Source organism: Heterodontus francisci, unplaced genomic scaffold (assembly GCF_036365525.1).
Source record: "Heterodontus francisci isolate sHetFra1 unplaced genomic scaffold, sHetFra1.hap1 HAP1_SCAFFOLD_674, whole genome shotgun sequence".
Lineage (NCBI taxonomy): Eukaryota > Metazoa > Chordata > Chondrichthyes > Heterodontiformes > Heterodontidae > Heterodontus > Heterodontus francisci.
Window position 1 is genome coordinate 412,227 of NW_027141531.1, and position 15,125 is coordinate 427,351.

The 15,125-nt window shown below is 48.8% G+C and overlaps 1 protein-coding gene across 1 annotated transcript in view; it reads left to right on the top strand.

Annotated features, from left to right (window-relative positions):
- The first annotated feature begins 1,512 nt into the window (after positions 1-1,512).
- The window catches only part of LOC137363990 (ectonucleoside triphosphate diphosphohydrolase 2-like), a 113,073-nt gene continuing 99,460 nt past the window's right edge, over positions 1,513-15,125 (top strand). Inside the window, exon 1 of the mRNA XM_068027486.1 lies at positions 1,513-1,980. Coding sequence (XP_067883587.1) covers positions 1,867-1,980 — 114 coding nt within the window. The 5' untranslated portion in view covers positions 1,513-1,866. The remainder of the gene's footprint in view (positions 1,981-15,125) is intronic.

Sequence of the window (15,125 nt, forward strand, 5' to 3'; positions counted from 1 at the left end):
CAGAAGGCACACCATTCTACTAACAGGACAGAACTCCTTTCACTTAAGAGGAAAGGGCTTCATCCTATTTGAAGGACGTTGCTCCGTCATATTTGGTAAAATGGGCTTTATTCTATTAAAAGTTGGAGACTTCAATCCATTAAGTAGAAGGTTCTATTAAGAGGAAGGGGCTTCATCATATTCACAGAAGGACTCCATCCTATTAACAGGAACAGTCTCCTGTCTATAACAGGACATTAATGGGAAAGGACTCCATTAATTTATCAATAATCACTCCATTCTATTCATGCCCAATCTGTTCAGGCTAGGAGCAGCTGTGGTTTCTCCTTTCTCCCAACAATGCACACTACCAGCCTTGTGTGATGTATGGAGGTGATGGGGATGACCTGTAGATTAGTTGAAGCCATGACTTCTAACATTGGTGGGAAACCCAAAAACAAGGCAGAAAGAGGATATAATGCGATGACCAGAGCCCAGTGCAATCATTCCTTAAACTACCACAGAAATGATGTTGCTTGGTTTGTGAGGGACAAGTGCAGTCTCCCTACATGTTCCTAGCTTATTCCAGAGTTACATAGTTCATAATATTGCAATCTGATGGGGGTACCCTGGGTGTGCAGGGCCTGATTTAACAGATCACCCTCAGAACGTTCCTACATGCTTTACAGATATTGATACATTGAAGTGTAGTCACACTTGTAGGAAACGCAGCAGTCCACGTGTGTACAGCAAGCTCTCGCACAGAGAAATGTGATAATGACCAGATAATCTGTTCTAGTGATGTTGTTTAGTTTAGTTTAGAGATACAGCACTGAAACAGGCCCTTCGGCCCACCGAATCTGTGCCGACCATCAACCACCCATTTATACTAATCCTACACTAATCCCATATTCCTACCGCATCCCCACCTGTCCCTATATTTCCCTACCACCTACCTATACTAGGGGCAATTTATAATGGCCAATTTACCTATCAACCTGCAAGTCTTTTGGCTTGTGGGAGGAAACCGGAGCACCCGGAGAAAACCCACGCAGACACAGGGAGAACTTGCAAACTCCACACAGGCAGGACCCAGAATTGAACCCGGGTCGCTGGAGCTGTGAGGCTGCGGTGCTAACCACTGCGCCACTGATTATTATTGGCAGGACACCCAGCAGAACTTCCCTGCTCGGCTTCAGATATTGCCAGGGCAGCTTTTACATCCATCTGAGAGAACAGATAAGGTGTCACTTTAATGTCTTATCTAAAAATCGCCCTCTGACAGTGCAGCACTCCCTCAGTACTGACCCTCCGACAGTGCAGCACTCCCTCAGTACTGACCCTCCGACAGTGCAGCACTCCCTCAGTACTGACCCTCCGACAGTGCAGCACTCCCTCAGTACTGTTCCTCTGAGGCAGTGAATGATAAGCAAGTACACGGGAGGGCAGGTCGCCACTTGCAGCCGGGATGATAGACACAACTTGCTGCTTGAAAGGCGATTTATGTGTTTATGCCTTGGGCTCTTGGGGCGGACCGTGCAGAGGCTTGTCAGCTTGAGCAGATATGTAATGAGCGGCAACTTGGTGCTGCTCCAGCGGCTGTCCGGAGCTGGCCGTTCAGGCTGGCATAGGGCAGGGCAGGGCAGGGCAGTGCGGGTGCGAGGGCCGAGCTGGTTGCTGCTTTGCTCTCACGCTCAGACAGCCAGTGTCGCCGCAGTTCCGGGGTACCGGCGAGTAGCACACTAGGAGTGCCCTACATTTCCAGCAGAGCGACAACCAATCCCTTTATCGCTTAAAAACATCCAGCTCTCTCTGTGACTCCTATCTACAGTCAGCAGCAGCCCGGCTCTCTGTGTCTGCACCACCACTTTGTACCTGAACTTGGCCATGCCTAGCATCTATCACCTCCTCATTTCAGTGGCACTCGGCATTTTGGGAGTACTGGGCATCATCCTGCTGTGTGCAACGACCCAGGACCTGGAGCATCCTCCTCCATACAAGGTGAGTCTTTCCACTCCCCTTCCTGTCTCACTCAGTGCGAAGAGCCGGACCCCGCCTGGCTCCGGGCTGTGTTTGCAGCTGAGCGTGAGTCGCCCCGGTTTGTGAAATTAATCCCAGCTGCAAGGTTGACAGTTAGCTCAGAGGCAGGGATTCCCTTTTCTTTCAGCTGATCACAGCTCGGAAGGGTCATTACAGTCTCGAATTGAATTGCGAGGAGCCCATCTCGGACAGCCTAGCATTTGCTAAGCCCGCTGTTTACTGAGCTTAGCGTTTATTGAGTTCTGTATTTACGGAGTCTGGGGTTTACTGAGTCGGTGTTTACGGAATCCAATATTTACTGAGTCCGGTATTTACTGAGTCCAGAATTTATTGAATCCTGTATTTACTGAGTCCGGTATTTACTGAGTCCAGAGTTTATTGAATCCTGTATTTACTGAGTCCAGAGTTTATTGAATCCTGTATTTACTGAGTCCAGAATTTATTGAATCCTGTATTTACTGAGTCCAGAGTTTATTGAATCCTGTATTTACTGAGTCCAGAGTTTATTGAATCCTGTATTTACTGAGTCCAGAGTTTATTGAATCCTGTATTTACTGAGTCCAGAATTTATTGAATCCTGTATTTACTGAGTCCGGTATTTACTGAGTCCGGTATTTACTGAGTCCAGAGTTTATTGAATCCTGTATTTACTGAGTCCAGAGTTTATTGAATCCTGTATTTACTGAGTCCAGAGTTTATTGAATCCTGTATTTACTGAGTCCAGAGTTTATTGAATCCTGTATTTACTGAGTCCAGAGTTTATTGAATCCTGTATTTACTGAGTCCAGAGTTTATTGAATCCTGTATTAACTGAGACCGGGGTTTCCGGAATCCGGGGTTTACTAACGCCGGGCTCCGGGATATTCTGTAGGCGTCTCTCAGGGTTCTCGATTCAGGTTGTCAGAAGGATCCAGCTACCGCTCAGATACTCCTGCAAACGAGGAGTCCGAGCAGGAGCTGCGAATTGCTCCTCATCCAGGAAATGTACCAATAAGCCTCATTCTACCAATGAGAGTGGCTGAGTGTTAAGGGTGTGATACAATAAGGCTCACTCCTGTTCTTAATCAGCAGCTATTGAGGTACAGCCCGGTGGGATGATTTGTTCTGAACCATCCCTTGCTCCACACACCTGGCCATGTGTGCCGCCAGGTTTAGCATAGGATCCTCTCTGCTTATTCCAATCATTTCTCTTGCCTCTTCCCCTCTCCCTGAGGATCAGTTACCCAGGCTCCCATCCACTTGCCCAGTGACTCCCAGCCTCATATTTCACTGATCCTCCCTCGGTGCCTGGACTCCCCCTGCTGTTGCTTCACAAAACAAGTCCTTTGCCAAGCTGCGGCAGCTGGCTATCTCCCTGAGGGGGATTGAGAGACAGCAGTCAGTGTACAGATAACCTCCTGAGAGAGACAGGGGACTGAAAGACACTAGTGCAGATTTCCCCATGAGAGAGAGGGACTGAGAGACATCAGTCAGTGTAGCGATATCACCCTGAGAGAGAGAAAGGGATTGAGAGACATCTGTCAGTGTACAGATAACCCACTGAGAGAGACAGGGGACTGAAAGACACTAGTGCAGATTTCCCCATGAGAGAGAGGGACTGAGAGACATCAGTCAGTGTACGGATATAGAGTCATAGAATCATACAGCATAGTAACAGGCCCTTCAGCCCACCGCATTCATGCTGACCATAAGGCCTATCTATACTAATCCCACCTGCCTGCATTAATTCCATATCCCTCTATGCCTTGCTCATTCAAGTACCTGCTCAGATACCTCTTAAATGTTGCAACTGTTCCTGCCTCCACCACCTCCTCTGGCAGCTCATTCCAGATACCCACTATTATCCGTGTGAAAAATTACTCCTTTGACCCCCTTTAAACTTCCTCCATTTCACCTTAAATCTATGCCGTCTAGTTTTAGTAACCCCTACCATGGAAAACAGACATGGGGTGGCACAGTGGTTAGCACCACAGCCTCACAGCTCCAGCTACCTGAGTTCAGTTCTGGGTACTACCTGTGCGGAGTTTGGAAGTTCTCCCTGTGACTGTGTGGGTTTCCGCCAAGTGCTCCGGTTTCCTCCTACAACCAAAGACATACCTTCCTGCATGGATATTGGTCCCCCTCCAGTTTAGATGCAACCTGTCCCTCTTGTACAGGTCAGCTCTGCACCAGAAGAGATCCCAATGATCCAAGTAGCTGAAGCCCTCCCAGCTCTTTAGCCACGCATTCATTTGCCTTATCCTCGTATTCCTACCATCACTAGCACGTGGCACAGGGAATAATCCTGAGATTACAACCCTTGAGGTCCTGCTTTTTAAACTTCTGCCTAACTCCCTAAATTCACTATCTCCCTGAGAGAGACAGGCTGAGAGACAGCAGTCAGTGTGCAAATATCTCCCTGAAAGAGAGGGGATTGAGAGACACCAGTCAGTGTACAGATATCACCCTGAAAGACAGGGGATTGAGAGACACCAGTCAGTGTGCAGCTATCACCCCATGAGAGAGGGGATTGAGAGTCATCAGTCAGTGTACAGCTATCTCCCTGAGAGAGAGGGGACTGAGAGACACCAGTCACTGTACAGATATCACCCTGAATGAGAGGGGATGGAGAGACACCAGTCAGTGTACAGTTTTTCCACCTGTGAGAGAGGGACTGAGAGACATCAGTCAGTGTACAAATATCCCCCGAGAGAGAGGGGACTGAGAGACACCAGTCAGTGTACCGATATCTCCCTGAGAGAGAGGGGACGGACAGACACCAGTCAGTGTACAAATATCCCCCTGAGAGAGATGGGGGATTGAGAGACACCAGTCCGTGTATAGATATCACCCTGAAAGAGAGGGAGCTGAGAGACACCAGTCAGTGTACAGATATCACCCCGAAAGATGGAACTGAGACACCAGTCAGTGTACAGATATCACCCTGAATGAGAGGGGACTGAGAGACACCAGTCAGTGGACAGATATCACCCTGAAAGAGAGGGACTGAGAGACACCAGTCAGTGTACAGATATCTCCCTGAAATTGACGGGCTGAGGGACTGTGGACAGATATCCACCTGAGAGAGACAGACGACTGAGCGACACCTGTCAGTGTACAGATATCTCCCTGAAAGAGAGGGACTGAGAGACACCAGTTGGTGTACAGATATCACCCTGAGAGAGAGACTGAGTGACAGCAGTCAGTGTACAGATATCTCCCTGAAATTGACGGGCTGAGGGACTGTGCACAGATAACCACCTGAGAGAGACAGGCGACTGAGATACACCAGTCAGTGTACAGATATCCACCTGAGAGAAAGGGACTGGGCGACAGCACATAGTGTAAAGATATCCTCTTGAGAGAGACAGGGGATTGAGAGGCACCAGTCAGTGTATCGATATCACTCTGAAAGAGAGGGATTGAGAGACAGTGTAGAGATATCCCCCTGAGAGAGAAAGTGGATTGAGAGACACCAGTCAGTGTACAGATTTCACCCTGAAAGAGAGGGACTGAGTGACATCAGTCAGTGTACAAATGTCCCCTGAGGAGGGACAGGGGAATTGAGATACACCAGTCAGTGTACAGTTATCACCCTGAAGGAGAGGGGACTGAGAGACACCAGTCAGTGTACAGATATCACCCTGAAAGAGAGGGACTGAGAGATAGTGTAGAGATATCCCCCTGAGAGAGACAGTGGATTGAGAGACACAAGTCAGTGTACAGATATCACCCTGAAAGAGAGGGACTGAGAGACACCAGTCAGTGCACAGATATCACCCTGAATGAGATGGGACTGAGAGACACCAGTCAGTGTACAGATGTCACCCTGAATGAAAAGGGACTGAGAGACATCAGTCAGTGTACCGATATCACCCTGAATGAAAGGGGACTGAGAGACACCAGTCAGTGCACAGATATCACCCTGAATGAGATGGGACTGAGAGACACCAATCAGTGTACAGATGTCACCCTGAATGAAAAGGGACTGAGAGACATCAGTCAGTGTACAGATATCACCCTGAAAGAGAGGGGACTGAGAGACACCAATCAGTGTACAGATATCACCCTGAAAGAGAGGGACTGATAGACACCAGTAAGTGTACAGATATCACCCTGAAAGAGAGGGACTGAGAGACACCAGTCAGTGTACAGATATCACCCTGAATGAGAGGGGACTGAGAGACACCAGTCAGTGTAAAGACATCCACCGGAGAGAGAGGGGACTGAGAGACACCATTCAGTGCACAGATATCACCCTGAAAGAGAGGGACTGAGAGACACCAGTCAGTGTACGGCTATCTCCCTGAAAGAGAGGGGAATGAGAGAGACCAGTCAGTGTGCAGCTATCTCCATGAGAGAGAGGGGATTGAGAGACACCAGTCAGTGAACAGATGTCTCCCTGAAAGAGAGGGACTGAGAGACACCAGTCAGTGAACAGATGTCTCCCTGAAAGAGAGGGACTGAGAGACACCAGTCAGTGTACGGCTATCTCCCTGAAAGAGAGGGGATTGAGAGACACCAGTCAGTATGCAGCTATCTCCCTGAGAGAGGGGATTGAGAGACACCAGTCAGTGAACAGATATCACCCTGAATGAGAGGGGACAGGGAGACAACAGTCAGTGTACAGATATCACCCTGAATGAGAGGGACTGAGATGCACCAGTCAGTGAACAGATATCACCCTGAATGAGAGAGGACTGGGAGACACCAGTCAGTGTACAGATATCACCCTGAATGAGAGGGACTGAGAGACACCAGTCAGTGAAAAGATATCACCCTGACAGAGAGGGACTGAGAGATAGTGTAGAGATATCCCCCTGAGAGAGACAGTGGATTGAGAGACACAAGTCAGTGTACAGATATCACCCTGAAAGAGAGGGACTGAGAGACACTAGTCAGTGTACAGATATCACCCTGACAGAGAGGGACTGAGAGATAGTGTAGAGATATCCCCCTGAGAGAGACAGTGGATTGAGAGACACAAGTCAGTGTACAGATATCACCCTGAAAGAGAGGGGCATGAGAGAGACCAGTCAGTGTGCAGATATCTCCCTGAGATAAAGGGGATTGAGAGACACCAGTCAGTGAACAGATGTCTCCCTGAAAGAGAGGGACTGTGAGACACCAGTCAGTGAACAGATGTCTCCCTGAAAGAGAGGGACTGTGAGACACCAGTCAGTGAACAGATGTCTCCCTGAAAGAGAGGGACTGGGAGACACCAGTCAGTGTACAGATATCACCCTGAAAGAGAGGGACTGAGAGACACCAGTCAGTGAACAGATATCACCCTGAATGAGAGGGGACGAGGAGACACCAGTCAGTGAACAGATGTCTCCCTGAAAGAGAGGGACTGAAAGACACCAGTCAGTGAACAGATATCACCCGGAATGAGAGGGGACTGGGAGACACCAGTCAGTGTACAGATATCACCCTGAATGAGAGGGACTGAGAGACACCAGTCAGTGAAAAGATGTCTCCCTGAAAGAGAGGGACTGAGAGACACCAGTCAGTGAAAAGATGTCTCCCTGAAAGAGAGGGACTGAGAGACAACAGTCAGTGAACAGATATCACCCTGAATGAGAGGGGACTGTGAGACACCAGTCAGTGTACAGATGTCACCCTGAATGAGAAGGGACTGAGAGACATCAGTCAGTGTACAGATATCACCCTGAATGAAAGGGGACTGAGAGACACCAGTCAGTGTACAGATATCACCCTGAAAAAGAGGGGACTGAGAGACACCAATCAGTGTACAGATATCACCCTGAAAGAGAGGGACTGAGAGACACCAGTCAGTGTACAGATATCACCCTGAAAGAGAGGGACTGAGAGACACTAGTCAGTGTACAGATATCACCCTGAATGAGAAGGGACTGAGAGACATCAGTCAGTGTACAGATATCACCCTGAATGAAAGGGGACCGAGAGACACCAGTCAGTGTACAGATATCACCCTGAAAGAGAGGGGACTGAGAGACACCAATCAGTGTACAGATATCTCCCTGAAAGTGAGGGACTGAAAGACACCAGTCAGTGAACAGATATCCGCCTGAGAGAAAGGGACTGGGCGACAGCACACAGTGTACAGAAATCACCCTGAAAGAGAGGGACTGAGATGCACCAGTCAGTGTACAGATATCACCCTGAAAGAGAATGACTGAGAGACACCAGTCAGTGTACAGATATCACCCTGAATGAGAAGGGACTGAGAGACATCAGTCAGTGTACAGATATCACCCTGAATGAAAGGGGACTGAGAGACACCAGTCAGTGTACAGATATCACCCTGAAAGAGAGGGACTGAGAGACACCAGTCAGTGAAGAGATATCACCCTGAATGAGAGGGGACTGGGAGACACCAGTCAGTGTACAGATATCACCCTGAATGAGAGGGACTGAGATGCATCAGTCAGTGTACAGATATCACCCTGAAAGAGAGGGACTGAGAGACACCAGTCACTGTACAGATATCACCCTGAATGAGAGGGACTGAGAGACACCAGTCAGTGTACAGATGTCTCCCTGAAAGTGAGGGACTGAAAGACACCAGTCAGCATACAGATATCACCCTGAAAGAGAGTGACTGAGAGACACCAGTCAGTGAACAGATATCACCCTGAATGAGAGGGGACTGTGAGACACCAGTCAGTGAAAAGATGTCTCCCTGAAAGAGAGTGACTGAGAGACACCAGTCAGTGAACAGATATCACCCTGAAAGAGAGGGACTGAGAGACACCAGTCAGTGTACAGATATCACCCTGAATGAGAGGGGACTGAGAGACACCAGTCAGTGTACAGATATCACCCTGAAAGAGAGGGACTGAGAGACACCAGTCAGTGTACAGATATCTCCCTGAAAGTGAGGGACTGAAAGACACCAGTCAGTGTACAGATATCCGCCTGAGAGAAAGGGACTGGGCGACAGCACACAGTGTACAGATATCACCCTGAAAGAGAGGGATTGAGAGACAGTGTAGAGATATCCCCCTGAGAGAGACAGTGGATTGAGAGACACCAGTCAGTGTACAGTTTTCACCCTGAATGAGATGGGACTGAGAGACACCAGTCAGTGTACAGATATCACCCTGAAAGAGAGGGACTGAGAGACACCAGTCAGTGTACAGATATCACCCTGAATGAGAGGGGACTGAGAGACACCAGTCAGTGTACAGATATCACCCTGAAAGAGAGGGACTGAGAGACACCAGTCAGTGAACAGATATCACCCTGAATGAGAGGGGACTGGGAGACACCAGTCAGTGTACAGATATCACCCTGAATGAGAGGGACTGAGATGCACCAGTCAGTGTACAGATATCACCCTGAATGAGAGGGACTGAGAAGCACCAGTCACTGTACAGATATCACCCTGAAAGAGAGGGACTGAGAGACACCAGTCAGTGAACAGATATCACCCTGAATGAGAGGGGACTGGGAGACACCAGTCAGTGTACAGATATCACCCTGATTGAGAGGGGACTGGGAGACACCAGTCAGTGTACAGATATCACCCTGAATGAGAGGGACTGAGATGCACCAGTCAGTGTACAGATATCACCCTGAAAGAGAGGGACTGAGAGACACCAGTCAGTATACAGATATCACCCTGAATGAGAGGGGACTGAGAGACACCAGTCAGTATACAGATATCACCCTGAATGAGAGGGGACTGAGAGACACCAGTCAGTGTACAGATATCACCCTGAAAGAGAGGGACTGAGAGACACCAGTCAGTATACAGATATCACCCTGAATGAGAGGGGACTGAGAGACACCAGTCAGTATACAGATATCACCCTGAATGAGAGGGGACTGAGAGACACCAGTCAGTGTACAGATATCACCCTGAAAGAGAGGGACTGAGAGACACCAGTCAGTGTACAGATATCTCCCTGAAAGTGAGGGACTGAGAGACGCCAGTCACTGTACAGATATCTCCCTGAAAGTGAGGGACTGAAAGACACCAGTCAGTGTACAGCTATCCGCCTGATAGAAAGGGACTGGGCGACAGCACACAGTGTACAGATATCACCCTGAAAGAGAGGGATTGAGAGACAGTGTAGAGATATCCCCCTGAGAGAGACAGTGGATTGAGAGACACCAGTCAGTGTACAGATTTAACCCTGAATGAGATGGGACTGAGAGACACCAGTCAGTGAACAGATGTCTCCCTGAAGGAGAGGGACTGAGAGACACCAGTCAGTGAACAGATATCACCCTGAATGAGAGGGGACTGGGAGACACCAGTCAGTGAACAGATGTCTCCCTGAAAGAGAGGGACTGAGAGACACCAGTCAGTGAACAGATATTAGCCTGAAGGAGAGGGGACTGGGAGACACCAGTCAGTGTACAGATATCACCCTGATTGAGAGGGACTGAGATGCACCAGTCAGTGAACAGATATCACCCTGAATGAGAGGGACTGAGAGACACCAGTCAGTGAAAAGATGTCTCCCTGAAAGAGAGGGACTGAGAGACACCAGTCAGTGAACAGATATCACCCTGAATGAGAGGGGACTGTGAGAGACCAGTCAGTGTACAGATATCACCCTGAATGAGAGGGGACTGGGAGACACCAGTCAGTGTACAGATATCACCCTGAATGAGAGGGGACTGGGAGACACCAGTCAGTGTACAGATATCACCCTGAATGAGAGGGACTGAGATGCACCAGTCAGTGTACAGATATCACCCTGAAAGAGAGGGACTGAGAGACACCAGTCAGTATACAGATATCACCCTGAATGAGAGGGGACTGAGAGACACCAGTCAGTGTACAGATGTCACCCTGAAAGAGAGGGACTGAGAGACACCAGTCACTGTACAGATATCACCCTGAATGAGAGGGGACTGTGAGAGACCAGTCAGTGTACAGATATCACCCTGAATGAGAGGGACTGAGATGCACCAGTCAGTGTACAGATATCACCCTGAAAGCGAGGGACTGAGAGACACCAGTCAGTATACAGATATCACCCTGAATGGGAGGGGACTGAGAGACACCAGTCAGTGAAAAGATATCTCCCTGAAAGTGAGGGACTGAAAGACACCAGTCAGTGTACAGATATCCGCCTGAGAGAAAGGGACTGGGCGACAGCACATAGTGTACAGATATCACCCTGGAAGTCAGGGACTGAGAGACACCAGTCAGTGTTCAGATATCACCCTGAATGAGAGGGACTGAGATGCACCAGTCAGTGTACAGATATCACCCTGAAAGAGAATGACTGAGAGACACCAGTCAGTATACAGATATCACCCTGAATGAGAGTGGACTGAGAGACACCAGTCAGTGTACAGATATCACCCTGAAAGAGAGGGACTGAGAGACACCAGTCACTGCACAGATATCACCCTGAATGAGAGGGGACTGAGAGACACCTGTCAGTGTACAGATATCTCCCTGAAAGAGAGGGACTGAGAGACACCAGTTGGTGTACAGATATCACCCTGAGAGAGAGGGACTGAGAGAAACCAGTTGGTGGACAGATATCACCCTGAGAGAGAGACTGAGCTACACCAGTCAGTGTACAGATATCTCTCTGAAAGAGAGGGACTGATAGACACCAGTCAGTGTACAGATATCACCCTGAAAGAGAGGGACTGGGAGATAGTGTAGAGATATCCCCCTGAAAGAGACAGTGGATTGAGAGACACAAGTCAGTGTACAGATATCACCCTGAAAGAGAGGGACTGAGAGACACCAGTCAGTGAACATATATCACCCTGAATGAGAGGGGACTGAGAGACACCAGTCAGTGTACAGATATCTCCCTGAAAGTGAGGGACTGAGAGACACCAGTCAGTGTACAGATATCTCCCTGAAAGTGAGGGACTGAGAGACACCAGTCAGTGTACAGGTATCACCCTGAAGGAGAGGGGACTGAGAGACACTAGTCAGTGTACAGATATCACCCTGAAAGAGAGGGACTGGGAGATAGTGTAGAGATATCCCCCTGAGAGAGACAGTGGATTGAGAGACACAAGTCAGTGTACAGATATCACCCTGAAAGAGAGGGACTGAGAGACACCAGTCAGTGAACATATATCACCCTGAATGAGAGGGGACTGAGAGACACCAGTCAGTGTACAGATGTCACCCTGAATGAGAAGGGACTGAGAGACATCAGTCAGTGTACAGATATCACCCTGAATGAAAGGGGACTGAGAGACACCAGTCAGTGTACAGATATCACCCTGAAAGAGAGGGGACTGAGAGACACCAATCAGTGTACAGATATCACCCTGAAAGAGAGGGACTGAGAGACACTAGTCAGTGTACAGATATCACCCTGAATGAGAGGGACTGAGATGCACCAGTCAGTGTACAGATATCACCCTGAAAGAGAGGGACTGAGAGACACCAGTCACTGTACAGATATCACCCTGAATGAGATGGGACTGAGAGACACCAGTCAGTGTACAGATATCTCCCTGAAAGAGAGGGACTGAGAGACACCAATCAGTGTACAGATATCCTCTTGAGAGAGACAGGGGATTGAGAGGCACCAGTCAGTGAACAGATATCACCCTGAATGAGAGGGGACTGTGAGACACCAGTCAGTGTACAGATATCACCCTGAATGAGAGGGACTGAGATGCACCAGTCAGTGAACAGATATCACGCTGAAAGAGAGGGACTGAGAGACACCAGTCACTGTACAGATATCACCCTGAATGAGAGGGGACTGAGAGACACCTGTCAGTGTACAGATATCTCCCTGAAAGTGAGGGACTGAAAGACACCAGTCAGTGTACAGATATCACCCTGAAAGAGAGGGATTGAGAGACAGTGTAGAGATATCCCCCGAGAGAGACAGTGGATTGAGAGACACCAGTCAGTGTACAGATTTCACCCTGAAAGCGAGGGACTGAGAGACACCAGTCAGTGCACAGATATCACCCTGAATGAGATGGGACTGAGAGACACCAGTCAGTATACAGATATCACCCTGAATGAGAGGGGACTGAGAGACACCAGTCAGTGTACAGATGTCACCCTGAAAGAGAGGGACTGAGAGACACCAGTCACTGTACAGATATCACCCTGAATGAGAGGGGACTGTGAGAGACCAGTCAGTGTACAGATATCACCCTGAATGAGAGGGACTGAGATGCACCAGTCAGTGTACAGATATCACCCTGAAAGCGAGGGACTGAGAGACACCAGTCAGTATACAGATATCACCCTGAATGGGAGGGGACTGAGAGACACCAGTCAGTGAAAAGATATCTCCCTGAAAGTGAGGGACTGAAAGACACCAGTCAGTGTACAGATATCCGCCTGAGAGAAAGGGACTGGGCGACAGCACATAGTGTACAGATATCACCCTGGAAGTCAGGGACTGAGAGACACCAGTCAGTGTTCAGATATCACCCTGAATGAGAGGGACTGAGATGCACCAGTCAGTGTACAGATATCACCCTGAAAGAGAATGACTGAGAGACACCAGTCAGTATACAGATATCACCCTGAATGAGAGTGGACTGAGAGACACCAGTCAGTGTACAGATATCACCCTGAAAGAGAGGGACTGAGAGACACCAGTCACTGCACAGATATCACCCTGAATGAGAGGGGACTGAGAGACACCTGTCAGTGTACAGATATCTCCCTGAAAGAGAGGGACTGAGAGACACCAGTTGGTGTACAGATATCACCCTGAGAGAGAGACTGAGCTACACCAGTCAGTGTACAGATATCTCTCTGAAAGAGAGGGACTGATAGACACCAGTCAGTGTACAGATATCACCCTGAAAGAGAGGGACTGGGAGATAGTGTAGAGATATCCCCCTGAAAGAGACAGTGGATTGAGAGACACAAGTCAGTGTACAGATATCACCCTGAAAGAGAGGGACTGAGAGACACCAGTCAGTGAACATATATCACCCTGAATGAGAGGGGACTGAGAGACACCAGTCAGTGTACAGATATCTCCCTGAAAGTGAGGGACTGAGAGACACCAGTCAGTGTACAGATATCTCCCTGAAAGTGAGGGACTGAGAGACACCAGTCAGTGTACAGGTATCACCCTGAAGGAGAGGGGACTGAGAGACACTAGTCAGTGTACAGATATCACCCTGAAAGAGAGGGACTGGGAGATAGTGTAGAGATATCCCCCTGAGAGAGACAGTGGATTGAGAGACACAAGTCAGTGTACAGATATCACCCTGAAAGAGAGGGACTGAGAGACACCAGTCAGTGAACATATATCACCCTGAATGAGAGGGGACTGAGAGACACCAGTCAGTGTACAGATGTCACCCTGAATGAGAAGGGACTGAGAGACATCAGTCAGTGTACAGATATCACCCTGAATGAAAGGGGACTGAGAGACACCAGTCAGTGTACAGATATCACCCTGAAAGAGAGGGGACTGAGAGACACCAATCAGTGTACAGATATCACCCTGAAAGAGAGGGACTGAGAGACACTAGTCAGTGTACAGATATCACCCTGAATGAGAGGGACTGAGATGCACCAGTCAGTGTACAGATATCACCCTGAAAGAGAGGGACTGAGAGACACCAGTCACTGTACAGATATCACCCTGAATGAGATGGGACTGAGAGACACCAGTCAGTGTACAGATATCTCCCTGAAAGAGAGGGACTGAGAGACACCAATCAGTGTACAGATATCCTCTTGAGAGAGACAGGGGATTGAGAGGCACCAGTCAGTGAACAGATATCACCCTGAATGAGAGGGGACTGTGAGACACCAGTCAGTGTACAGATATCACCCTGAATGAGAGGGACTGAGATGCACCAGTCAGTGAACAGATATCACGCTGAAAGAGAGGGACTGAGAGACACCAGTCACTGTACAGATATCACCCTGAATGAGAGGGGACTGAGAGACACCTGTCAGTGTACAGATATCTCCCTGAAAGTGAGGGACTGAAAGACACCAGTCAGTGTACAGATATCACCCTGAAAGAGAGGGATTGAGAGACAGTGTAGAGATATCCCCCGAGAGAGACAGTGGATTGAGAGACACCAGTCAGTGTACAGATTTCACCCTGAAAGCGAGGGACTGAGAGACACCAGTCAGTGCACAGATATCACCCTGAATGAGATGGGACTGAGAGACACCAGTCAGTGTACAGATGTCACCCTGAATG